Below are 24,777 nucleotides of genomic sequence, written 5' to 3'. Positions count from 1 at the left end.
GTGGAATGACTATAGTTGGTTCTGAAAAGCCACTTGCTTGAAATTGAGTGATTTATTTTGAAATGTTCATCCTGTGGTTGAGACCATAACAGGTTGGTTGCACAGATTTTATTCTCTTGTTCTATGTTTTTTTTTTCAAATGACAGTAGTATTTCAGGGTAAAACAGTAGTCAAAATACATAAAATAATTACTTTTATTGTTTGAACTTTTTTCTTCAGTTGGCACTTGCAGTTAACTGCCTGCCAAATAAACTAGCAGCAACTACAGTTTCCTGAGTTAATAAACTGGTAATTGAGGCTTCCAAATAACAATTGGCTGTTTTGATCTTCATCAAGCAGTGAAAGAGTTGTTACCTAGTAGATGTGCACATTCTGTGATTTGAATTTCTTTCCCTGGTGCCTTCCAAAATAACACTTTTTGGAAAGTATTATTTTCAATTGATTTTGATAATAGCCAGGAATGCCTGACTTGACAGTCTGTATTTTCAGATCGGGGACCTGATCTTAATATTCAGGGTACAGTGTGAGTACAAATGGAAGAGACAAAAAAAGAAAGGAATAAATGGAAATACAGGTTGATTGTTATCAGACTTAGAGGTTTGAAAAGAGATCAAAAGACACAAAACCAAATAGACCTCGAATTTGTTGCAGCCTTGAAGGCGAATATAAAATGAGGAAATGTGGGGAAGAAATGTGAGCTAGTGGAAATACTGTGGATGGAGGCTGATGTGTTTAGATAGGAGAAAAGTGATTTTTAGCAGCCATTTGAAACAGGTTTCTCGCACTGAGTACGAGAGTTCACTGGGAGAGTGGATGTTCTGAATGAGAGATTAGGTACTATGAGCAGGAAAAAAGGTCCACTGAATTGAACAGAGTAAGAAGGGCATGCTATTGAAATGGAGAGAAAGCTTAAAAAATTATGCAAACAGAAGTTCTATCCCCAAACCCCAGAAACAATTGATTAGTGGCATTTGAGGGGGAGATGTTTTGTTCTTTGAAACACCATACCCCTAGAGTTGCAGTGATACTCCTATACAGAAGAAACTTCTGTGTAATTCTGGGAGGGAATAGTTCTCAGAAAGCTGCCAAGGACACAACTCAAACTTACAGTGCATGAACACTGTTCCGATTCAGTAGCTGTTCCCTATTGTCTTCAGCCATCAATTTATTCTTATGTCAGCCTACTTTTGCATGCTTGATTAAAAAGTCACATGTGACTGTATATCAAGTTTGATTTGTTTCATCGGGATGATTAGTTACACACTGCAGATGTCAGTTTATCCCAAATAAATGGAATACTTCTTTCCTGGGGAAGAAGTTGATTCCAAACATGATTAAAGATAATTCGGAGCAGATCTTGTGCATTTTGGGGGGAGGGGTTCACAGTTGCTGCAACTTTCAAATCTTTAAAAGAACTCCCAAGAATGCATGTCAATCCTGTGAATTGCCTAAAAGAATACTTGATATTCTTTATTTAAACCAGGTGAAAAAAACTTGGTTTATGATCATGCATGTGAATTTTCGTGTTCTGAAATATCTTCAAGGTTTCTTGAAGAGTTGCTTGATAAATGTACTTTGTGTCAAAACTTAGGTTGTTTCCCTTTATTTGATCTTTGATCAATATACATATAGAAAGTTCATAGTGATCCCCACACCCACACTTCCCAAAGTGGAAGACATCATTTTGGAAACCCACTGACTCTGCAAGGTTTTGTTCTGATGTGTGTCAGAGGCCCAGCTGTGTAGTTACAGAAAGGTTATGAAGCCTTCAGTTAAAAAACAACGAAAACCCCTTCTGAGGAGCAAAAGATTAAGTGAGGCCTACAATTGATTGTTTGAGATGTTTAAGGAAGTTCCAGGTTTGGACCCATCTGAGAGCAAGCTGGTGAGGACTATGTGCAGCTGATGGACTCTGTGAATGTAATGATCTTAAAGAACACATGCACTTCCTGATTTTATTCTCTGCTACCCTTTCCAGACTTTTGAAGAGCTGTAGGGAAGGAGATGTGAAGGGATATGGGCTTCTTTTCCATATATACTCCTCATAGGTATGCAGTATAACCAGAACACAGACTTCCTGTCTGAAAAACCCCTTGCTCACACGGTTCTGTCTTAGCTTATAGACTGACCAACATACCAAGAATGTGCTCTCAGTGTAGAAATCAAGTACTGTTATTAGTGCAGTATTAGTAATTCTTAGACTTTATGTTGAGCTAAATCTGTTTTTGTTCTGCATCCTTGATTTTAGTTATTGCAAACAGGTAAAATAGAAGAAACTTAGCATTTTCATGGGGCTTTTAGCAGTGTCCATTCATATTGTTGGCACTGTTAGGGATACACTCATTTGTGTTGGAGTGTAGCCATTGAAAGAGATCATCAGTGCAGTGAGTACACTGATGGGATTTCCACCATCCTCAGTTTCAGAAGAAGCTGAACAAGTTTTTGGAGGAGAATGAAGTTTTTATGTTTCATATGTGAAGTTGTCATGTTCCACAAACCCTTGGAAGGTGCTGTGAGAACTCATGGGGCAGAATTAGGAGTATTTTCCTGGTCTGCACCAAGCTGGCTTTCATACCTGTGTACAGAATCAGTGTCTGAGCAATGAACAGTATCGCTCACAGGCAAGACCTTAAATTAAGGAGGGAGATCTGACTTAGATAATGTAAAGTGATGAAATTGCAGGAAATGCCACACCTGTCCATCTAATGTTGAGAGACAAGAAAGACTTGTTCTGAAGGGGAGCAAAGAACCTGTCTTGAAAAAGAAAGGGGAATCAATCCCCACAACCCCAACTCCTCCCCAAAACCCCAACCCTACTGACTGAAACCTAAGAAAAACCAGCAGTCCCCTGTGTTCAAAGTACTTTTGACTCCATTTGAGATGCTTTGGAGACTTCCTACAAGCACTGGCTTCCAATGTGCTCTAAACTGCACTGCGCAATGATATAATAAGATTTGATCTTTATTAGATTAAAATGCACAATTACTCACTGGTTTTAAGATTTTTTTTTCTCTCTTTTAATCTAAATAAGACTATATGCCACTGTGTGCCATGTCATTACAAATTTGAGGAAGCATTCTTCCATGTAATATTGGGATCTGTTACATCCTGATTTTTGCATTCTTTGCAGAATTGAGATTGCTTATTTATTTTTTGTTCTGTGGTAAGTATACTGTTTCTTTAAAGATGGAAGTTTGAAAGAAGAGTTTCAGTTTCCTTGTGTGCTTCTCCTTCTACCTAATTTGGAGCCTGCATTGTTTCTCACCCCTCAGGAGTGCAAAGCCCTTTCAGGGCTCTCATTGAAACAAACCAGGTCCTGCCCGTCGGTTCACAGCAGTGAGGTTGTGGACCAGTTGCTTGACAAGTGGCTCAGATCTATGAAATGAGATTGAATAAACAGAATAAACACATTTCTGAAGCACAGTTGTGAATATTTTGAAGTGCTCCTAAATTATTTATTGTAAAATGTGAAGCAGGATGAAGTTATGCTTCACTGCCTTTTTTTTTTTTTGAGGGTCACTGAGATGGGAAAAATTCACTAATGAAACATGAAACTTGCTCAGTTATCAGAGTGACAGAAATGGCAATCAAGTTTAAGTGCAGAGACATTGCCATTCTTTCTGGTTGATGTCTGTATATAAGAAAGATAGCTGAGGAGGGGTATTTTCCGTATTTCATGGACTATGGTGTTCCTCATGGCTTTCTCTTCGTTACCCTTTTCTCATGATTCTGTGGTACTCTAGTAAAGGCAATAGTAGAAGATTTGTGGGTTTCGGCACAATGGGCTGTTATCCATGAATGAGCACCTTAAGGACCACCAAAATAAAAGTTGCAGTAAAGAGAGAGAGGCATATCACATCTATTTTAGACTATGTCAACACTAGATATTGTACCATTCCTGGGCAGAAGTGGCAGGGCCGTGGAGCTGCCTGTGCAGTGACAGCTGTGCTCTGCACTTTCCCCAGCTTCCTCAAAACAGACAAGATTGTACCATTTGGCAAATCTCCCAGCTTACCTTCTCATTTCCTGATAAGACAAAAGTAAAAATAGTTAAAGGAGAGAAAGATTTAGATGATTTCCAGTTAGTGTAGATCCTAAGTATGTTGGGGAGAAGGTTTCTGTAATTAAAGGAGGAGGTGCTACATGAATTGTGAATCACTGCAGATGAGTATAGATTTGAAAGAAAATCAAACAGGCAAACCAGTTTGATTTCTCCTCATTTTACTAAGTTTAGAAAGCAGAAAAGCAGACTGGTGCAAAATTAAAGGTGATCCCTTTTTTCTTCTCTTGCAGTATGAATTGAGCTTTTCCACAGTCTTTGGAGAAATTGTTTGGAAAGTTTTATGGGAAAGGACAAGCAGAATTTTGATTGACACTGATGAAGATGTTTGCTTGTCATATGAAATGAGGTGGAAAGTAGAGCACAGTGGTGGTGATGGACAGAGTTGTCTCGTATGAAAATAAGGACTAGAAGTTCTTTACTTAGACTGAGAATCTTGCATACACAATTATGTTCCTGTTTTTGTAGGAAGGGCACAGTGAAAGTTAAAACTGTTCAGATGATGTTTTGGATATTTCACACACAGAGTAAATGTGGGCATTTAATCAGTTGGGGAATATGTACAGAAATTCCATGCATATAACCCCCACTTCAGACAATAATGTGTCTTTTAGAACTACTCATGGTTGCAAATGGTTGTTACCCAGGTGATGTGTGAGTTACAGTTACGAAAATGCAGGGTTATGGCAGCAAGTGATCAACTGGTTATACATAGGAGCTGCCATTCCTATTCATGTCACAATTTTTCCCTCCTGCATGCTGATACAAAAATCATCTAATTCTAACCCACTTGGACTTAGGAAAGATAAATTTCATAAAGTGTGCAAGTATCAAGTTGAGTCTGTTCAAGGGCTAGAGATGTTTGGAAGGATTTGCTTGAAAGAGGGAACGAGGTGGCATGGGTAAGGTGGAAGTGAGAAAGTTAAATGGAGAGGGAGGGATGGGAAGAAAAAGTGCAGAGTTTTGGTGTTCATTGTATTTGCTTCAGGAATCAGATTTGGAGAAAGAAGAATAGACCCAGAGGGGGTTGACACTGAGGGAAATTTCCTCCTAAACTCCTAACCCTCCCTTGTATATGTGAAAGGAAGAAATACACAAAGGTGCATTTGATTTCGAAGAAGGAACTTTTAGGATTTTCTCTTGTAGTCTGTGTACCATACAAGTATCTGTGTGTTGCAAGATCAAAACAAGTTAAATGTTTGCTGTTTGTTTTCAGACAAATTGAGTCATATTTTGAAAAATACAGTAACTTAACCATCTTCTTGTTTTTTTACTAGGGTATATTCAACCAGTTTCAGTGTAGCAGTGAGAAGGTGCTGCCTTCTGATGCCCTGCGCACTGCTCTTGCAAAGACGTTTCAGGATGAGCAACGCTTCCAGCTGGGCATCATGGATGATGCTGCTGAGTGTTTTGTGAGTATTACTGAAAGATGGTTTGACAGGCAGAGATGGGGCCCACCACTACCCAATCTTCCCTGATTTTTTTCCCCCTCTATTTTTCCTTTCCCCAAATTGCAGCAGACTTTGCATGTCTGGCCTGGAAAAGTGCACGGAGAGATCCCCCAACTGATGATTTGGAAATGACAATATCATCAGTAACCAGTTTTACAGTTTCTTTTGCATATGTACTGCCTGCCCTCTCCAGTGTGCTTCAGATATGAATTATGAAAAAATTGCACTAAAAGAATGATCCAGGATTCTAGTATTAAGGATCACCTCAAAAAAGTGAAAGGACATTTTATTTGCCAGTTATTCTGAAACTGCATTTTCACAGGAAGACTTTTCAGGGGAAGTGGTACAATGTTAGAACTGTTTTGACAAATAATTAATCTTGGCCTATTTATTGTAGGCCTATAAACCACCAGGCAGCTAGTAGTGTTAGTGAAAATTGTTCTACTGGAAGAGTTCTCAGGAGATTCTGGCACCCACAGATTAATGTTGGCAACAGCGGGAGGAGAGGAGGTCTTGGAACTCTAAAGAACTCCTGGGAACTTTAAAATAGATGTAGTTGTATGAATTAATATCTAGAAAGTGTTCAATCCTTGTGTTTCATACAGAATTTAGTCTGTCTCTTCATTTATTAGTTCTGCCCCTTTTTGATTGAATGTAGATGATGTGATATATTTCAAAGCTCTCATGGAATGTAGAAGTAGATTTATTTTGTGTTGATGAGAAGTTAGTGTCAACCTAGTGATTTTTAAAACTGCATAGGTACTCTTTTACATTTGGTCCTGTCCATGGATGCTTGAAAACGGGACAGAAAAATCAGCAGCAGAGTCTTCTGCTGTGCTAGTAAATAAAATAAATGGTTACCTAATCTAGCATTTCAAATCAGAAGTGGAAGGCATTTCCTTTTTTTATCCAAGAAATACCAACTTCTTTGTTTTTGAAGCAACTTGCACAAATTTGCAGGAGCCTTCTGTCTGTAACATTATTGCATCTGACATGCTTTTGTGCTACATATCTTAACTTTTGTCTGCAGTTGAAATGATCTAATGCATTTTTTCCTTTTTTCCTTTGGCTAGGAAAACCTGTTAATGCGAATCCACTTCCACATTGCAGATGAGACAAAGGAAGATATTTGCACTGCACCACATTGTGTTTCCCACCAGAAGTTTGCAATGACTTTATTTGAACAGGTGACGTAATGATATGTGCTTAATACCAAGGGCCAGCTCTCAAGTTTTCTGTTTTCATTCCTAAAACATGCATTGCCACAGTAAAGAAATGTATATACAACAGAATATACAACAGAAGTGTTGCAGTGGAAATACCTATTTAATCTTGTCAATGTATTATGTTTTCTTTCTCTTTAGTGTGTTTGTACCAGCTGTGGTGCCACTTCTGACCCGTTACCTTTCATCCAGATGGTACATTATATTTCCACAACCTCACTGTGGTGAGTTGAGTTTTTCACAGGGAACCTCCGTGCTTCCTTCCCCCCAACCTTTTTTTTTCCTTTTTCTTTTTCTTTTTTTTTCCCCCTTCTCCCATGCTGGTATTGTATTTGGATCTTTATGATCTTTATTGATTAAATGTCTAGGACATGGTTTGTTCCAAGTTGGTGGAGCTTTGATAACTGTGATAAAGAACATGAGGATTTAGTGAAGCAGAACATGGCAGTTTAGGCATGGATCAGTGTGTCTGCTTGTTTATGATTCTGAATCTTGACAACTGTAGTAGCAAGGACTCATTTACCTTTTGAAAGACTTTAATATGTGAGCAGGTGATTTACGAAGACAGATGAGAAAAACAGAAAAAAATACATTGAAAAGGACCTTTGGACAGCTATTCTATCCACATTTTTAAAGCAGGAAACTAACTAAACATCTAACTTCAAAGCTAGATCAGGCTGCCTGGGGTTGTGTGTAGGTTGAGTTTTGAAAGTGCTTAAAGGACAAAAATTCCATGACTTCTTGGAGCTGCCTGTCCCAGTTTTGAACTGGAGGGTTTTTTCCTCCTTCATGGTGACCAGGGCAGTTCCCTGATAACTAGGGGAAGATGCAGAAAGGGAAGCTCTCACTGCAGGTCAGACAGGGATTTCCCTTGGTAAATCCACACTGACTGCTCTGACTCACCTTATCCTTCACATGCGTGGGGTTGATTTCCAAGGGGATTGATTTGGTCTGTCACGGCCCCAGGTGGTAGAGTGAGACTGACCAGCCTGTGATTCCTCAAATCCTCTTTTCTTGGACAAATATATGGCTCTTGTTTAATCTAGCTATGGGGGAGCTTCCCTGGTCACTGTGACCTTTCATTAAAGGCAGTGCACATAGCAGGAGCACAAGGTCTGTAGCAGATTGTTTGAACTAATGCTGGAGAAGTCTTCTTTGAGTAGTAGATGGCTGCTCAGTTAAAAGCTTATTAAATCTGATTGCGGCAGGAATTTGTTATTTGTTTCTGCCTTGAAATTTTTATTTGGATTAGAACTTCTCTTTGTTTGATGTCTGGCATGTGACATATGTAGTTACAGAGCCTGAAAAAATTGTCCTGAAAACTGCTAGTTGCTCTTCACATGCAGGTCTTTTTAAAGGCACCACTTTACCTGTGTAGCAAAAGCACTGTACAGCATCCCCCTTGTGGCTGCTGCCTGCTCTTCCATCAAGCTGTAGATTTTCATTAGGTTTCAGCAGACACAGTGTATCAGAATGTTATTTATTAGAAAAAGGGGAAAATAGTTATGGAAATGGTATTATTTTTTAGGAAATATCACAGTAGATCTTAAGTCATGCATTATTTAAGAAATACTAATACATACTAATATATTTATTTACCTCTGAAACCATTTTAAGTTTGAACATGCTTTGAATACTAAAACACTCATGTACATTTTGACATCTTTCTTTCAACTTGGACAGTGAAATAAATTGGGTACTGTGCTATTTTTTGGTCGTATTTTTATTCAGAATGTGTCTTTCTGTGCTTATGGAAGCAATACTGTTTGTGCTTGTTGAAGGGGACATATTTTGAAACAAATATTTCACTTTGAAATCAAGTATTTATCAAAATGCTTACATTTTCTTTTAAGATACAAAATTTAAGCCAAACGATCTATTTCTATTTTGAGTTTTACTTGTTTTCCTTATGCTATATTTTTGTGGAAGATGTAGTAATTCACAATTAATTATGTGTTTTTTTCTGTGCTACAATATTAAATATAAAAAGTGTTGCGTATTTTAAGTTTCTTAACTTCAAAAAAATTCAGGTAAAACATACACTAGATTATTGTGGGTTTGTGTTTTTATTTTATTATTAAACCTTTGCTTTCTGTTCTTTGTCTACCCTGAAGCAATCAAGCTATTTGTATGCTGGAGAGGCGGGAGAAGCCGACTCCAGATATGTTTGGAGAGCTCCTGCAGAACGCCAGCACTATGGGGGACCTGCGGAACTGTCCGGTGAGTACCTCAGCGTCCTTTGGGTTCAGTGTCACGGTCACTCAGGGAACGGAGGGAAAACTGAGTGAGGGTGCGTGCTTCTTTGGCCAGCCACAAGTATTAAAAACAGGAACAGATGCTTATTTCTATGTGTATCATAGATTACATACCCTAGATTTCTAAAGTAAGAGTTTAATATCTTGTTCTGCCTTTTAATAAATATGCATAAAGAGTTATTGTCAAACTTTTTTTACATATTGAGTCATAGGTAGGGCAGAAAACAGCTGCAGAGATGCTGCTTCATGTAGCGGGAGGGCTTCTGTACCTGGTCCCTGGGGCCAGCTTAGGCATGTCCATTTTAGACCATGCTCCCCTCCCAATTTGTAACTCTGAAGTCTTCAGTAAAAGTCTCCATTGAAATACATACTTGTTAATATTGGCAAATAGTGGCTTACTTTACTTAAGTAAAAGAAATTAAGATGTTTTGTTGTCATTTAAAAGGTACATATGAGTCTGGCTATTTAATAACCAAAGAATGTGGAATTTAATAGAAATAACTTCTTGGTCAGGGCTAACTGCTATTTGATTGTGAAATAATCAGTTGGATAAAGTTCCATACCAGCATTTGCTGCCCCTTTCTTTTTATACTCAAAAATTTTTTCTATTGAGGTTTAGCTAAATGTGGTCTCAAAGTTATGCAAAGGAAGCTTTTTATCAGGATGCCATGTTCCTTCTGTCATGCTGAAAATGCTGAAGCAAAGAAGACAATTTGAGAGTAAGATAGGTTAGGAGGTAATAAACAGAATTGCTTGTATTGTAAATGACCCTTTCAAAATATGTGTGATTAAAGTCATCTTAATATTAAAACTTCATATCTACGTTTGTCAGAGTCCTCTACAGATTCTTTCTGCTTTTTTAATTTTTAATTTTTGTCTCTCACTGATGGTTGGGATTGAAATTCTGGTGAAATTTTCTGGATTACTGTGGGGAAGAGACGCTTTGTGATCTCTTCCCTGGTTTTAGTGTCAGAAATTATTATATCCAGGGGTGGAACTGGACTCTTTAGACCAGAGAAACAATTCTCGGTATGAAAATGGTATTTTTTCCTGCAGTCTTGTAGGGGTACCTTTGTGATGTGCCTCAGGGAACAAATGAATGTTGCAAATGGACTTTGTCATAATTTCTGTTGTGTCCCCTCCTCTGTTGTCATTGACACCCCCCCCTCCCCTGCAAAATGCACTGGTACTTATTTGAAAAGTAAAAAATGGGAAGAAAAGTTGAAACAGGAAATAAGACTTGTAGAACTCTTATGGGTTACTAAAACAACTCTTATTCTCCTCATCTTCCAGCTGCTGTTCTCATATTTATACAAATACTGAGCTAACTATATTGTCCAAGGTGGGATGTTTCAGGTACCATGCAGAAACACTCAAATTTAACAGCAAAGCAGGACTTTTTCTGCTTTTTCAGCACAGCAGAAAATTTTTCTGACATTGTCATGTAAGGCATCCATCTCTGTACAGTTTTAAATCTGAGATTCTGATCAGAAGTGACCTTTCCGTTTTATTCTTAAGAATGTTACCGGGATCTTTAATGTACATTTGCTTATCTTTTTTTAAGTAAGCTTGGTTTTGTGCTCTGTGTTTTAATCATTAGCAATAGCAGGAGGAAGTAATCATTATCAATAGCAGGAGGAAGAACTGGCAGTGTTCACTTTAAAGCTTGAGAATACAGGATAGTCTTGATAGCACATCTCATCTAGAACATGAGCAGCTCCTGCTGTGGCACTGAGCATATCTGCTGTGTTTCACCACCTCCTCTTTGGAAGCTATACTTCTGAGACTTATACTTCTTACTGCCTTGCCCTAACATTATAAAAGTGCAGAATGACATTCAGTGTCTTGTTTTGTTTCTATGCTCAGAGTAACTGTGGGGAAAAGATCCGTATTCGTCGTGTGCTGATGAACTCGCCACAAATCATCACCATTGGCTTGGTTTGGGACTCAGACCACTCTGATCTGGCTGAGGATGTGATTCACAGTCTGGGAACTTGCCTTAAACTGGGAGATGTGAGTCTTTGTATTTTGGCACTACTAACAAAAACAGCCTTTTTCTTGGTAGCCTACAGTAGCAAATGGAGAAAAATATAAGGTTGCCACCTTTACATTTTTTGGTGTCCATAGAAGAGGAATAGAGGGCAGAACCAAGGATGTGACATGTTTCTGAAAACCTTAGAACAACCTCTGACCTGTATATTCTTGAGTTTCTGAAATGTCTGAGACTTTAAAAATACTTTCAAGTGAAAGGAAATGCTAGATTGGGGTTGTGCTTTTTCTGTGAAAATATATGTGCTCTTTCATTTTAAAGAATAGCAGTTTATTTCTATTTCTTTTGAAGACAAGATGTAGTTTGGTGGTTTTTGGGGTTGGTTGGGTTTTTTTTTACCTTTAGCTCCTCTTTTTGGTGAAATGTGTGATTATAACACTGAAGAGTTGTTTGTGACTGAACAGTCTCTAAGAGGTGGTGGCTTGCACTGTGTGATTGAATGACAGACTGGTTTAAATAGGATCCAGATGTTTGGATCCTGGAGGATGCACATACTCTACATTAACAGATGCATTAGAGCTAAATTATCTGTATACCAAACTGTAGCTGTGTCTCATTGTAGCATTGAGATACTACAGAAAATAGTAAATATATATACACACTGTGTTCAAAATGCATTAAAAAAAAAAAGTGCACACAGAATCAGTGTGAGCTGATGGAAATGTGGTTATGAAATAGTGTGGTCTTTGTGTAGTAAAACAGTAATGCACTAAAACATGAGACCTATGGATTTTAAATTAATAAAATTCAATTAAATAGAAAAGATTTTTTTCTGTGTGCTGAGTTCTTTTGATCTGATGTCTTCAGTTCATTCTTTATGTGTTAGTATCATAAACTGGTTCATGCTAAATTCTGGATAGCCCTTGCTGAAGTCAGAATAAATGCCAGCTGTTTACTGTCCAAACCACTTTGTTTCTGCAAGAAGGAATGAATGTTTTAAACAGTATTTGATATAATCAGTAAGCATGACACAGAATACAAATTTTGGAAGTAGAACCACATTCAAATTATGTAACAGATATTTTATCATTGTTGAAAATGTCTTCCTTCAAGTAAACACATACTCCAAGTCCAACTCAATTTATGAGCATCTGGTTGGTCAGAATCCATTTCTGATCTGTATCTCTGACTTTGCTTGAACACTGCATGGTTATTTATTTATTGCCTTGTTTTTTCTATCTTTTGAAGTAAAAGCCTGACACCTCTCTATAGGACCTCGAGATCTTTGAACATCGGCAGTATGTAGAATTCTGAGCACTTCATTAATTTCTCTTTCTGTTTTTCTTACCTCCCTTCTTGAAGCTCTTCTTCAGAGTAACTGATGACAGAGCAAAGCACTCAGAGCTGTATTTGGTGGGAATGATCTGTTACTATGGAAAACACTATTCAACCTTCTTCTTCCAAACTAAAATCCGCAAGTGGATGTACTTTGATGATGCTCATGTCAAAGAGGTGAGAAAAAAATGTTTATGAAAATAATCTGTTGGAAATTTGTTAGCTGCTTGTGTGTAAATCCATACTGTTTTCTACAGATTTGGAGAGGTTTCTTGCTGGTTTTCCACTCAGGATCCACAAATTTGTTACTCCTTTTTTCTCAGCAAAGTGAAGTATTTTCAAAAAAAGAAGCAGAAATATCAGAAGCCCTATTCTTAGTGCTGTTCTGTTGGCTCCCATTCTCGTTTTTATGCTGTTGTTTGAAAATGTACAGTTTGCTTGTGCATACAGCTAACACCCATCCCTTTCCCTTGCTGACAAGCAGTACAGCTACTTAGTACCTGCTGTTGAACTCTGCTTGACTGTCTACATGCCAGCCTTCCTTGGAGTTTGCTGCCAACAACAAATTTTCCGCTCTTCTGTTAATGCTTTTTTTTAACCTTTTCACCAAGCATGAGGTCCTTGACATTAAAGACACCAGTGCTGGGATCTTGGCATGAGTTATAACCTATTAGATTTTTTGGCATTATTTCTTATCACTCTCCTGTTTTCCTTCTGGTCATGGAATCACAAAGCTGAGAGAGGAAAATTTTGTCCTGTAGTCATGCCAATCACAGTCTCAATGGGGAAAAAACTCTTAATGCATTTATTCAATCATACTTCTTAGCAGAAAAAATTGGCAAGGATAGATACTGCAGTGCTTCAGTAGAGTACTCACCTGTGGAGCAAATTTGTTGGAGTAAAGGCTCAGTATATCAGGTGAAACCTGTACTAGTACATGGGGAAGATCTGTGATATTAGTATTACTATGTGAATTAATTGCCTGTCCTATCAGTGCTTGTAGAGGTTCTGTCACAGCAGAAAGATTCACACACTTGAAGTATTTAGCTTTGACTTGAATTTACTGTCCTGATATCTTCTATTGTTTATTTTGTTAATTAACAAATTCTTCTGCTTTTTGGTTGATGCAAAGTTAGAACATCTCACAGGATGAAGAGTTTTTTATGGAAAAAACATCTGAAAGGAATTGGTTATTTTTGTAGCTGTATTTTTAGCAGGAGTTGTAATCAATTTAGCCATAGGATCATGAGTACCTGGGTTTTAATTAGGTTGGCTCAATAGTGTTCTTGCTGAGTCCAGGTCATTGCTGGCTATAGAAAAAGTGTATCAGTGAAAAATCAAACTCTGAAAGAATTCTGATGGGGGAAAAGGAAGCTTACTCTAGAAAATGATGACAGAAAACCTTACCTGGTTTTTTGTGTTTGTTTTTTTTTTGTTTTTTTTTTTTTCTTTTTTTCTTTTTTTCTTTTTTTTTTTTTTTCTTTTTTTTTTCTTTTTTTTTTTTCTTCTGGTGGTCAATTCAGATTGGTCCAAAATGGAAAGATGTTGTGACAAAGTGCATTAAGGGTCATTATCAGCCTTTGCTGCTGCTCTATGCAGATCCAAGAGGAACTCCAGTGTCAACGCAAGACCTGCCTCCTCAGGTGGATTTACAGCAATATAGCAGGACTTGCTATGACAGTGAGGACTCAGGTGAGCAGTGTGGGCTCTGTGCCTTGTACCTTCACACTGAGATGCGGCCTGGGAAATGTTTCCCTTCTTTGGAGCTTATTATTGTCAGCAGGGGTCTGTGTTGCTTGTTAAAGCTGATCAGGAATTCTGAAAAGGATTTCCAGTGTTTCATCTGTGAGCCTCTCTCTTGCTCTAAGACTGCTGATTGTTTGGATAACAATCTTTTCCAAAAAAGTTTGGAGAAAGAAATTGAGGGATGGGGGAAGTGAAGGACCTGGTGTGGTGTAGATGTAGAAGGGAACACTAACTGATGACTTCAATTACGGAAGTTTCTGACTTCAAAAGATCTAAACCGTCCTTAAATAGGACATTTACTGCTGGACTTGTTCTCACCAAAAATACGAAATACCCTCAAGGTCAGTGCTTGTAAGAACAACTTCCATCTTTATTATATTTTTCCTTCTTTAATTTCTCCATTGAGAAATGAGTATGAAACTAATATCCTGTGTATTAAGGAGTGTATATATCACATATGTAAAATAACCAACAGTCTTCAAACTGTTCAGATTTTTTACTTTTATTTACTGAAAGTGAAGGGCGGAAATTGCCGTTTTCACCCCCTCTAATGAGTTCAGGTCTTACAGTACTGAAATTGAATCATGATGTTTCATACTTTTCAGAAGGGGATCAATGCTGGCTTCTCGAGAAGGAGCAGGTTACTTTTCTTTAGATAAAAGTATTTCAGTACAGAGTTTATACCAGACAAGCTTTTGATTCGTAATAGATGAAACCCATTAATTATTATAACATGATGTTCTTGTTACCCTTATTAGTATTTTGTACTTGAGTAATTTTTTTACTTTCCCCAAAGCAGTGTTTCATATTGTAGTTGCAGTCAACAGTGTTGAAAATGAACAATAATTTCAGTGTGGTACTAACGTGTACTTTCAGTCCAATGGATGTAGTTTAATTTTGCATATTAAGAAGATTTGTTAAACTTGGATGTACCAAAGAGGAAGAAAGTAACAGGTTTTCAGAAGGAATGACACTGTCTCCCTGCTTCCAAAGGGGCAGACATTTCCCATAATCTCTGGTGTTCTTAAACCGGAGTTGGTATCTTTGATATTCTGCTTTTCTGTTAACTTCTGTTAGTTGCCCCTGCTCTCTTTTCTTAGTCTTTCTTGACTTTTATAATAGCTGAAAAAGATAGAAATTTGATATTTCTTCCTTGACATTTCTTTCTTCCTCAGGGAGAGAACCTTCCATCTCGAGTGATACCCGGACAGACTCCTCCACAGACAGCTATGCTTATAAACAGGCACACCATGAGTCTGTGGTCAGTCACTTCTCCTCTGACTCCCAGGGAACAGTCATCTACAATGTGGAGAATGATGCAGCTTCACAAAGCAGCAGGGACACAGGTAGCACATACCATTACATCTCTGTGTGATCATTGTCATTGGATAAGATGACTGCAGTGGATTCCAGTTGAAAATATCTCTGTATATACACACAACCTTTACTAGAGGAGCAAACAGTGTTTAATGTCCTAAATTTTTGATTTGTAATGAACTGTTGGCATTCACCAATGAAAATATGATTTAGAAGTCTTGTTGGCTTCTGTAGACCTGTGTCTAGCCAGAGAGGCATTTACAGATTTGTTTTACTGTTATCCACAATACTGCCTGCTCCATTACATAGTTCTGTGAGCTGGAGTCTGCACAGCCCCGTTGTAGGGTTTGGTGAGTGTTGTGTGTGCTGCTTACTCATCTCCGGGCAGTTACTTCATTTCAGGAGTTGCAGCTGTCTGGGAAAGGCACTGTCATCACCAGAGTCCCTCATACTTGGGATCTAAGGACTTTCTGTGTTAATGGGTGTTGGAAGTATTTGCTGCACCAGTGAGGAACATAAGATAATTTCCTGCCTGTGCCATGGAAGTGAGTTAAGCTGGAATATCCAGTGAAAAGGCAGTCTGTATATATGTTCCTTTGGGCAGCTGAACAGTCTGCTTGAACACTCCTTAGCTGAGAAGAAGTTAACTGGAAGTCTAAAGACTTGATCTCCTTGATTATTCATGGCCCGTGTCCACAGTCAGCCTCTTTCTGTATATAGTGGCTTCTAACATCACTTCTAAAAAAGTAGTGCATAAGTTAAGGTCAGATTTCTGTGGCATCAGAAATAGAATCTGCTATTTCTGTTTGAAAAGTTATTTTATTATGCTGTGAATAGATTTTCTGAGAAGACCTAAGAGTAGAATCAGCAGCTGTTAGGTTGCACCAGAGTGTCAAAGCTGTCAGACCGCTTTGTCCTTTTATTTGTAAAATTGTTCCTCTCTTATATCGCAGTTGGTTCATTTGTAACAATTTATGGTACATCAAAATCTGAAAAAAATGTTTCAAGTTCACTTTATTTAGTATTCTTTCATTCTTCATCAGAGGTCCAAGTAACTGTAATACACAGGTTAAGATAACCCAACAGTCCTTCCAGTGTTTTAGCAAATACATAAAGCTGTAGGAACCAGTCATAGTCTTATGTAGGGTGTGAGGAAAAAAAAGTTGGAGCAGAAATTTAGTGATGGGGAAACAAAATGTATGTTTGTCTTCGGAGTACAAAGAGGACAAGATTTAAAGAGGTAATAGTATATTATTTAAATATTCTGCAAAAATGGCTCAGAGTTTATTGGATTAGGTTCCTTCCTGCAAAATGTGCCATGCAGAAGTTGGCAGAAGATGAGAGTAAGGGGGATGGTCGCAAACATGTAAGCATGAAGTTCAGCATGTAACCTTTTGTTCTGTCATTTTAAGTGACTTTGTCCTTTTTTTTCTTTCTTCTCCTGTTGATTCTATCCTGTGTTATTCCCTTCAGCTTAGCTCATTTCTCCACCTACATTCAGTTGTCCTTATCTTCCCCGATTCAGCCTTAGCTATGGTCAGTCTGTCCCCTTAGCTAGCCACTTGTCTGGGCATTTCCCTTTTCTTTTACCTACCCACTACCTTTCCAAAAAAAGTCACTCTGCCAACTAATACAACTGCTCTGTCTTCAAATGGTGATCGTGGGGCTATAAAGAAGCCATCCACAGTGACCTGTCAGCTGAATCGTTCTGGGCAAGAGCAGGATTCTTCATTTAATGGCCATTTACCCCACTACTCCAGCCCAGAAAATTATGGGCACATCCCACATCATCCTCCAGGAAAGGACCACCATTGGGTTGTATGACCTCAGGCTCCTGGGTACTTCAGAATGGGCAGGAGAGTGGCTCCATAAGCCCTCTCTTTGCTCCTACCCATCTGTGCTGCTGAGAAAAATGTGCGTATTCTGGCTGCCCTATTCATGCAACTGAGATTTCAGGGGGAGGGAGTAGAGGGTGTTCTGTCTTAACCCATTTGGTTTCATTTTCTTCTCTAACGTGCTCTTAGGCGCACACAGAACTCCTACAAAACCAAACTTTTCCTTTGAATATTGCTGTTTGCTTGTGAAGCCATCCCAAGTCTGGAGGATGAGGTTTAAGTGATGTGTTCATCAAGAGTCACCTTTTAAGCATATCATTAGGCGGTCAGAAGTCCTGGCTTGTTATTTTAGTGGATTTTAAAAAGTGAGTGTTAAGTGTTAGCTAATATTCTTGGGATTTTACTTCCTGTATTCATGCATTATGTTGGATTTAGTCTTTATTTCACAGTGTCCAAGTAAAGACAACAAAAGACAACTGTGTCCTGCAACTTCTGATTCTTGATATCTCCTCCATGGCTATTAGATGTCTGATGGCAATGGGACAATATTTGCAGTCTTTGAAAGGAGGAGAAAATACTAATGCAAAGCTAGCAGCCCTCATTCTAGAAGACTGAGCTGGGCTTCATTCAATGCAAACCCTCAGCTCATGCTAATAGCACTAAATACGGTCAGATAGTTTCTCTTATGGTAGTTAAGGATGCTAACCATGCAGTCTCTGTCAGGTTGGAATCTTTAACTAGAGAAGTTGTGCATGCTGAAGTGAAACATAAGTCTCTTCTGTCTTGAGGGGAGCCACTACAAAGATAATACTGTTCTTGGAGTTCCTGAAAGATACGTGGCAGTCCATGCTGTGAAGGGGAAAAAAAATTCCATCAAAGCACAGACTTACGTTCAGTCACCCAAATGCTACACATCTTTTATCTTCATTACCAATATTTCTCTTTTGCTTCCTTAAGTTCTTTTCTTTTATGTAGCTTGTTTCTAAAAAATTTGGCCACAAAATCTCTCATTGCTTTGCAAATGAAAAGTGAGTCTTGTGTAGCTTGCTTTTTTGTTTGAATTCCTTCCTACTCATTTATTGTGATATCTTTGTAGCAATTCTAGTTGCAGTGAATTGGTTTTTTAACTGTTGAACATACAATTTTATATGTAAAATCTGCTTTTAATGTTGTTGATTTTGATGCTAATCTCTAGAGCAGGGAGAGGGCTCAGGAGAACCAGCTATGTAGTCTGGGGGCTGTTAGATGGTTATTTGCTATTAGGGATTTTCGTTTCCTATCGTCCTGTGTGAGGTGAAAGTTTGTGATATAAAGGCTAGAAAAAAGTCTTTGTAGCTTATCATAAATTCCCTTCTTATCCTGCATCTCTGCTTGGGACTACTCACGTGAGTAAAGCCATTGCTGTGTTTGTGCTTGCAGGTTTAGGACTGTGACTGTGTGAGAATCATAGAATTAAGCAAAGGCAGTACAGAAAACTTGTGATGTCGAATAGTCTTAATTCCTATTTGATGTGAGGAAATGTGGAGTAAATTGTGTTCAAGAGAAAATACTGGCACTCAGACACATAAGCTGTAGTAAGGGAATGTTGTGTGTCAGCTGATCCATGTTCATGGTTTGTGCGTGTGCTCTTAGCTTGTGGCAGATGTGAATTAGCTGGCTTAGCCCTTGAGAGCTGAGTAAGGCTTCTTCACTGTAGACTAGGCTAACTCAGATAACTTAGTGTTTGCTACAGACAAAGAGTGTAGCTGAGTAGTTAGTGCAGAGCAGCTGATGATGTGCAGTAATTTATTATTAGATGGCGACTCGTTCATGTGTTTGAGTCTTTATTCAACAGAGTAATGTCTGGCAAGCTGTCCTCAGGAGTTTCATGTTCATGGTCATTAAAACTGACAGCAAGAAAATGGTGCCCTTAGACTATTAGAAAACAAAGCAGAGTCAACCTTTTCCTTGGCCATGGATAAGCTGTCATTAACCAGAGTCACTGGAGGGGCTGTATTGTTCTTTTATGACCTTAAAAATGGAACATCCTCTCCAAGACAAAACAAAAAACTTACGGATACAAAAACTTACCTAAACTTGCCAGTTAGTGTTGGAGTGTCTTCAGGTCCTAGGAGCAAGAGTCCCGCTGCTCTTAGCACAGTGAACACTTGATCTGAAGGCTCTTGTCACCTCTGCTGTGTTCTTGCTCCTTGCAGGCCACCTGACTGACAGTGAGTGCAATCAGAGGCATGTTTCTAAGAAGGGCTCGCTGGCAGACCGCAAGAGGAGCTCTAGCCGCTCTAGGCGGAAAGGAGATGAGGCTCAGTCATCAGGATACCACAGTGAAGGCAAGAGATGTTACTTTATTTTAAACACCAGTATCTTTCTGAATGTTTTTAATGTTTCAATGTGTGCATACATTTCCCTCATTGTTCCTTCCATCTCTGTCTTTATTTAGTCCTCTCTTTGCTTTTTGATGTTTAGTTCAGTGTTGGTTGGGTGTTTGTTTTTTTGGAGAGTTTTGAGTTTTTTTATTATCATTTTGTTGTTTTGGATTGCATTTTTCAAAGTCTACATGAAGATGCTGCAAGAAGGGCTGCTAGTTTAATTGAAGTTATTTTTGTGGCTTTTACTGTCTCTACAAATTGCAGGAGAAACCTTGAAGGAGAAACAAGCCCCCAGAACTGCCCCCAAACCATCCAGCAGCACCAGCAGGCTGAGGGAATTTAAAGAGACAGTGAGCAATATGATCCACAGCAGACCACAGCAGATTTCCCAAACCATCCAGAATTCCCCTCGTGGCGGGAATAGTGTGGATCAGGCAGAAACAAGACCATCAAAAAGCCTGCCTGCACACGCTCGAGACTGGGAAGTGGAGAGTACCAGCAGTGAGTCTAAATCCAGTTCGTGTAGCAGGTACCGGCCAACGTGGAGACCCAAAAGAGAGGCTCTGAATATAGACAGCATCTTCAGTAAAGACAAGAGGAAACACTGTGGCTACACTCAGCTTAGCCCTTTCTCTGAAGAAGCGGGTAAGAGTTTGAGAAGATTTATTTCACAATGTGCGGGAGGTGAAATTTTGAACGCAGAATTCAGGTCAGTGGTGAGTCACGTCTGTGAGGACTAAATCCTGTGTGGGTATTCCTATTGCATGTATGGTAGTTCTGTTTGATTTCTGTGTGCTGTGTTTGCTGTCTAAGGGAAAATGAAGGGAAACAATACCATCTACCTTGCTTAAATGGATACAAGCTATATTACTAAGTGTCCAAAGTTCTTCATTTGGAGTGAGCTTTTGTATTGCTCTGGTTTTTGCTCTGGCTCATCATGGTGTTTTTACTTGATAGCTCAGAGTATGGTGCAGAAAGTACCTTGTGTATCAGTGCCGAGTTCTTGTTGGGAAGATAAGAGCCTGGAAGCCGGTGATTATTTAACTGGGAAGATTTTACAGCTATGCAGCTTGTACATGGGGACTTTGCTGGTTTTGACAGTTGAAAAGAATTGGAAAGCATAAAGGAATGTGTAAAGGGAAGGTGAAGGGGAAGAGAACACACCTCCAGGGAAGGAAGGGAATCAAACAAGAATTGAATGGAAAGACTGTGAAATGTATAAGGGAGAATTAAAAAACCCCAAGTTTTGCTATCCTCTATAAGCCACAACAAATCATAAATGACAAAATAATGTAAGAAATGAGAGTATCTGAAATAGATATGACAGAGTATTGAAAATGCATTTGGATATACTGTAAAATTATCTTGTACAAATAAAAAGTATTATGGGGAAGAAAGGATTTTCATTCCAGACTTGACTGTAACCTCAGGGGGAATATGATAAATTATACCAAAGGGGAAAGATTCAAAGATAAATTTGTGAACAGGCTATTGCTTAAAATTGCTAGAAAAGCTGTAAAAGTATTGCATTTTTCTTGCTTAATATTGGGGGTTTTACACAACATTAAGGATGGTACTTCTGATTTAAACATAGTTGAGAAGCTAATGCATATAGATGTTATACTGGTATTGAAGCTTCGGTCTTCTACCAAGCTAAATCATTTATCTTGACAGGTAAAGAACTTACTGAGAATGAGGTGAAGGAACACACTGTTCACGAAGCAAGGTCGAGCCAGTCAAATGTCAGATACAAGCGTGGAGTGCTGGGCCGGGGCAGCCAGCACCACATGGTGGATCAACATCCCCATCTGATCCAGAGGATGGAGTCTGGCTACGAGAGCAGTGAGCGCAACAGCAACAGCCCAGTTAGCCTGGACATGCCCTTGTCTGAAAGCTCAAGCACCCACAGGTAGAGTTCAACAAAATTCATGTTTGGAATGATTGAAGTCTTGGTTTCTTTTCTGTAGTTTCATACTGGTGTAGAACATTTTGCAAAGCAGTGGTCCTAGTTTTAAATACAGCTTTATTGAGACAGTGGAGAAGTAGTAGGGAGCCTATTCTTCTCAGTGTATTGGTGACTTACTGCTAGTGAGAAGAGAACGGGGCTCGAATGAGCGAGAAATACAATCTAAAGTGATGCATCTGAAATAGTTGCACCCTTAGTCTGTGATTTAAAAGCTTGTGCTTTGATTTAATAGCTTGTACTTTGATTAGCTCATAGTCCTTTCTATTTCAATTAAACCATTGATTCATAGACACCTTGTACAAAGTGAGAAATCAATAGCCTTGTATAGAAATATGTGTTCTCAGACGTACTTGAAATATTTGTATGTAAAAATAAATAGCACAATGTGTTTCTTTCCTTGACTTAGGAAGGTTCAGGTAACCACAAACTGGCACTGTTTATGGTCAGAATATGTAAGAATCTGTTCTGAACAACTCCTGGACCACTGTTTTAATATGAATGGCATAATCTTTTGGAGGAGAATAGAATGACTGTCCTCCTTGTTAAGTTACTCTTCCCCTGTTTCTCCCGAGATTTTCTTATGGTAGACTTCCTTTAAAATTAAATTGAAATACAAGTATATGTTTGTTTTGGATACAAAAAAGGTAGATACAATTTCTCCTAGAGAGATTTGTCAAATGGTAAACTATAATCTCTCTCTTCTTGGAGGGATGTTCATGTGAAGCGAGGAAGTGCATTTGTTCCTGCTTGGCGTCACATCCCAAAGTCTCACAGTAGCAGCATCCTGGAAGTGGAGTCAGCTTCATCGATTGGGAGCTGGACAAACAGCCCACACACCATGGGAAATGGTAAGATACGCTTTGTAGGGGTGGTTATGCAAGGTAAAGTGTATCAGAGTTGTTCTTTACTTTCTGGATGTTTATGTTCACAGGGAAATTATAAGGAAAGGCAGTGCAACTTTAAAGAACCTTAACAGTTTTACGAGAAATGTCAGAACTGTGAATATTTTTTTACAAGCTGTTTGGGCTGAGGCTAAGCTTTTCTGCTTATATATCATTCTAAGCAAATACTTCATTGCAGAGAGAGAAGGGAAAGGCAACAGGAGAGACACTTTCTGAATACCAGTAATAGTTGAACTGAGAATGAAAACTGATGGATTACTGTTGTGTAGGATATTGAGGTGCTTTATCTTCCTCCCATTTTCATCCACTTTAGGCAGTTAGATGAAGAACATCTCACTTGGAATCCATTTAACTTCCACAAGCTAGTGATCTGGCGAGTTTGACATAGCATTATTTACAAATTATAAACACATTAAGAAGCCTCAAGATTTCATCATCAGCTTAGGGTTATTTCTTCCGATGTTTCTCCTCTGTTCTGTATGCTGTTTTCATGACTCAGTGAATCCATGGGTTGTGCTGTAGGGGAGCTTGAAGCACTGCTGTATTAGGTACGGTTTTATAACTATTAAAATTTAACAAAACAAAATTTATGTTCTACAATTCTATGGTCTCTGACTGTTATTACCTAATGTTAATTTTATTCTCCAGTACTATTTCCTTGTCTTTTAAAGGATACTTTAAGAGATGTAGCTATTAAAAACGTTTGGTTGCTTTGTTTGTTTGTTTTGGAGGTGGAGACATCTTTGTTCCTTTAAAGAGTGAGCTGGATGAATTGCAAGAAGAGGTGGCAAGGAGAGCACATGAGCAAGAGCTACGCAGAAAAAGAGAAAAGGAGATGGAGGCAGCCATGGGCTTTAATCCCCGTCCCAGCAGGTTCATGGATCTGGATGAACTGCAGAATCAGGGTAACCTTTGAATGCAGTATGTTGTGCAAGATGGTAGTGCTGAAGTTTTTTGAACCTTTGAATGTAATTTCCTGTTTTAATTGTGTGTGTGTCTCTCTCCGCATCCACTCCCCCATTACAGTTTTTCAGGTAGTGAAATATGGTCCATTTCAAACCTGTAAAAAGTTGAAAAGCCGCTTGGTATTTTGACCAAATTTCTTCTTAAACAAGAAATCAGAGTAATGTGGAGATATTCTTAATAATATATTTGCATTTTTCCATTTTGCAGTGATATACACTTAAGTTAACAGTATTGATACCTAGATTTAGCTGTTAGCCTTTAACCAGTGTCTTGGAATGAGCAAGGCTGTTTGTACCTTTCAGGCACCTCAGCTCCACCCGCAGCAGAGGTGGTTCACATAAGCCATTGCTCAGTTTCTGCTTGATTTTAGTACCTTTGCAGCCCTAAGCAATGCTGCTTGTTCCTGCCCTTGTGCTTTCCAGTCTTTCTCCCTGCCTGGCTGTGCACCCACAGCACAGGTACAGGGACAGGTACTCTGGCTGGATCTAATTGAAAATCTGAGCTGGGTTTAGGTTGCCTATCTTTCTTAGGGAAAAAGAACTAAAAAAAAAATTGAAAACCAAATACTAAGTTTGATTGTCTTTTCCATGACTCCTCATCTTTCTGGCAGGAGATGGCAGCAAAACAGGTTTAATTGGAAGGATGCAGCTAGAGTAGAGGGAGCATGACAGGATTCACATGTAATACCTTTGTTTTAGTCCTGAGTCTCCATCAGCTAGTAAGAGATTTCAGCAGAAAGGTGCGATAAAGTGCACTGAGCCAGTCAAGAGTGAACCTGGAAACCTGCTGGAAGACTTAACTGGGGATTGTTGGAGGGTGAGCAGAGCCAAGAAGGGTGAACACCTGGGTTCTGATCCAACAAATTGTATGTATGATCAGGGCAATCCTACTGTGGTATCCTGTGCTGCCAGGCCTCCTGGCATCCCCACGCTGCATCCTCCAACCTGATGTAGAAAAGGGTTGAGGTTGCTGGTTTGCAGCTCAAGGAGAGGAAAGAGAGGGGCAGCCCACAACAGGTTCCAGTTCTGGACACAATCCCAACTGTGCTCTGTGACCTACAGTGGGCAGAATGACACTGCCAATAGCAGCTGAACAATATGATCTCCATGAGCATGTCTGACTGGGAATGTTTGTATAATTTTTGCTGATTATCTGTTATCCTTTACAGTCCTACTATGGCCTGCTGGTAACCAGGTGAAAAATTCTGATGTACCAGAGTAGATGGATATATTTTTCTATTAGTAATAGTGTTTAGTTTTGTAACATAAATGCCAGTGATTTAAAAATGGAAAAGTAAACCTCTGTTGCTGAGCATGTTGTCTTCTCTGCTTCTCCTGCATGAAAGAAAATAGCATATTTTCCAAA

At 38.9% G+C, this 24,777-nt stretch overlaps 1 protein-coding gene across 6 annotated transcripts in view; it reads left to right on the top strand.

Annotated features, from left to right (window-relative positions):
- USP54 (ubiquitin specific peptidase 54) overlaps positions 1-24,777 on the top strand; it is a 92,552-nt gene that overhangs the window by 53,624 nt on the left and 14,151 nt on the right. For all 6 annotated transcript variants that reach the window (XM_063405840.1, XM_063405842.1, XM_063405844.1 and 3 more), the window contains exons 4-16: positions 5,338-5,472; positions 6,585-6,698; positions 6,876-6,958; positions 8,849-8,954; positions 10,856-11,002; positions 12,342-12,491; positions 13,838-14,006; positions 15,236-15,406; positions 19,408-19,539; positions 19,843-20,223; positions 21,253-21,487; positions 22,253-22,392; positions 23,178-23,351. In XM_063405840.1, coding sequence (XP_063261910.1) covers positions 5,338-5,472; positions 6,585-6,698; positions 6,876-6,958; positions 8,849-8,954; positions 10,856-11,002; positions 12,342-12,491; positions 13,838-14,006; positions 15,236-15,406; positions 19,408-19,539; positions 19,843-20,223; positions 21,253-21,487; positions 22,253-22,392; positions 23,178-23,351 — 2,137 coding nt within the window. The remainder of the gene's footprint in view (positions 1-5,337; positions 5,473-6,584; positions 6,699-6,875; positions 6,959-8,848; positions 8,955-10,855; positions 11,003-12,341; positions 12,492-13,837; positions 14,007-15,235; positions 15,407-19,407; positions 19,540-19,842; positions 20,224-21,252; positions 21,488-22,252; positions 22,393-23,177; positions 23,352-24,777) is intronic.

Source organism: Prinia subflava, chromosome 9 (genome assembly GCF_021018805.1).
Source record: "Prinia subflava isolate CZ2003 ecotype Zambia chromosome 9, Cam_Psub_1.2, whole genome shotgun sequence".
NCBI lineage: Eukaryota > Metazoa > Chordata > Aves > Passeriformes > Cisticolidae > Prinia > Prinia subflava.
The sequence above is the reverse complement of the archived record's forward strand: the minus strand, read 5'-3'. Positions and strand labels throughout refer to the sequence as shown.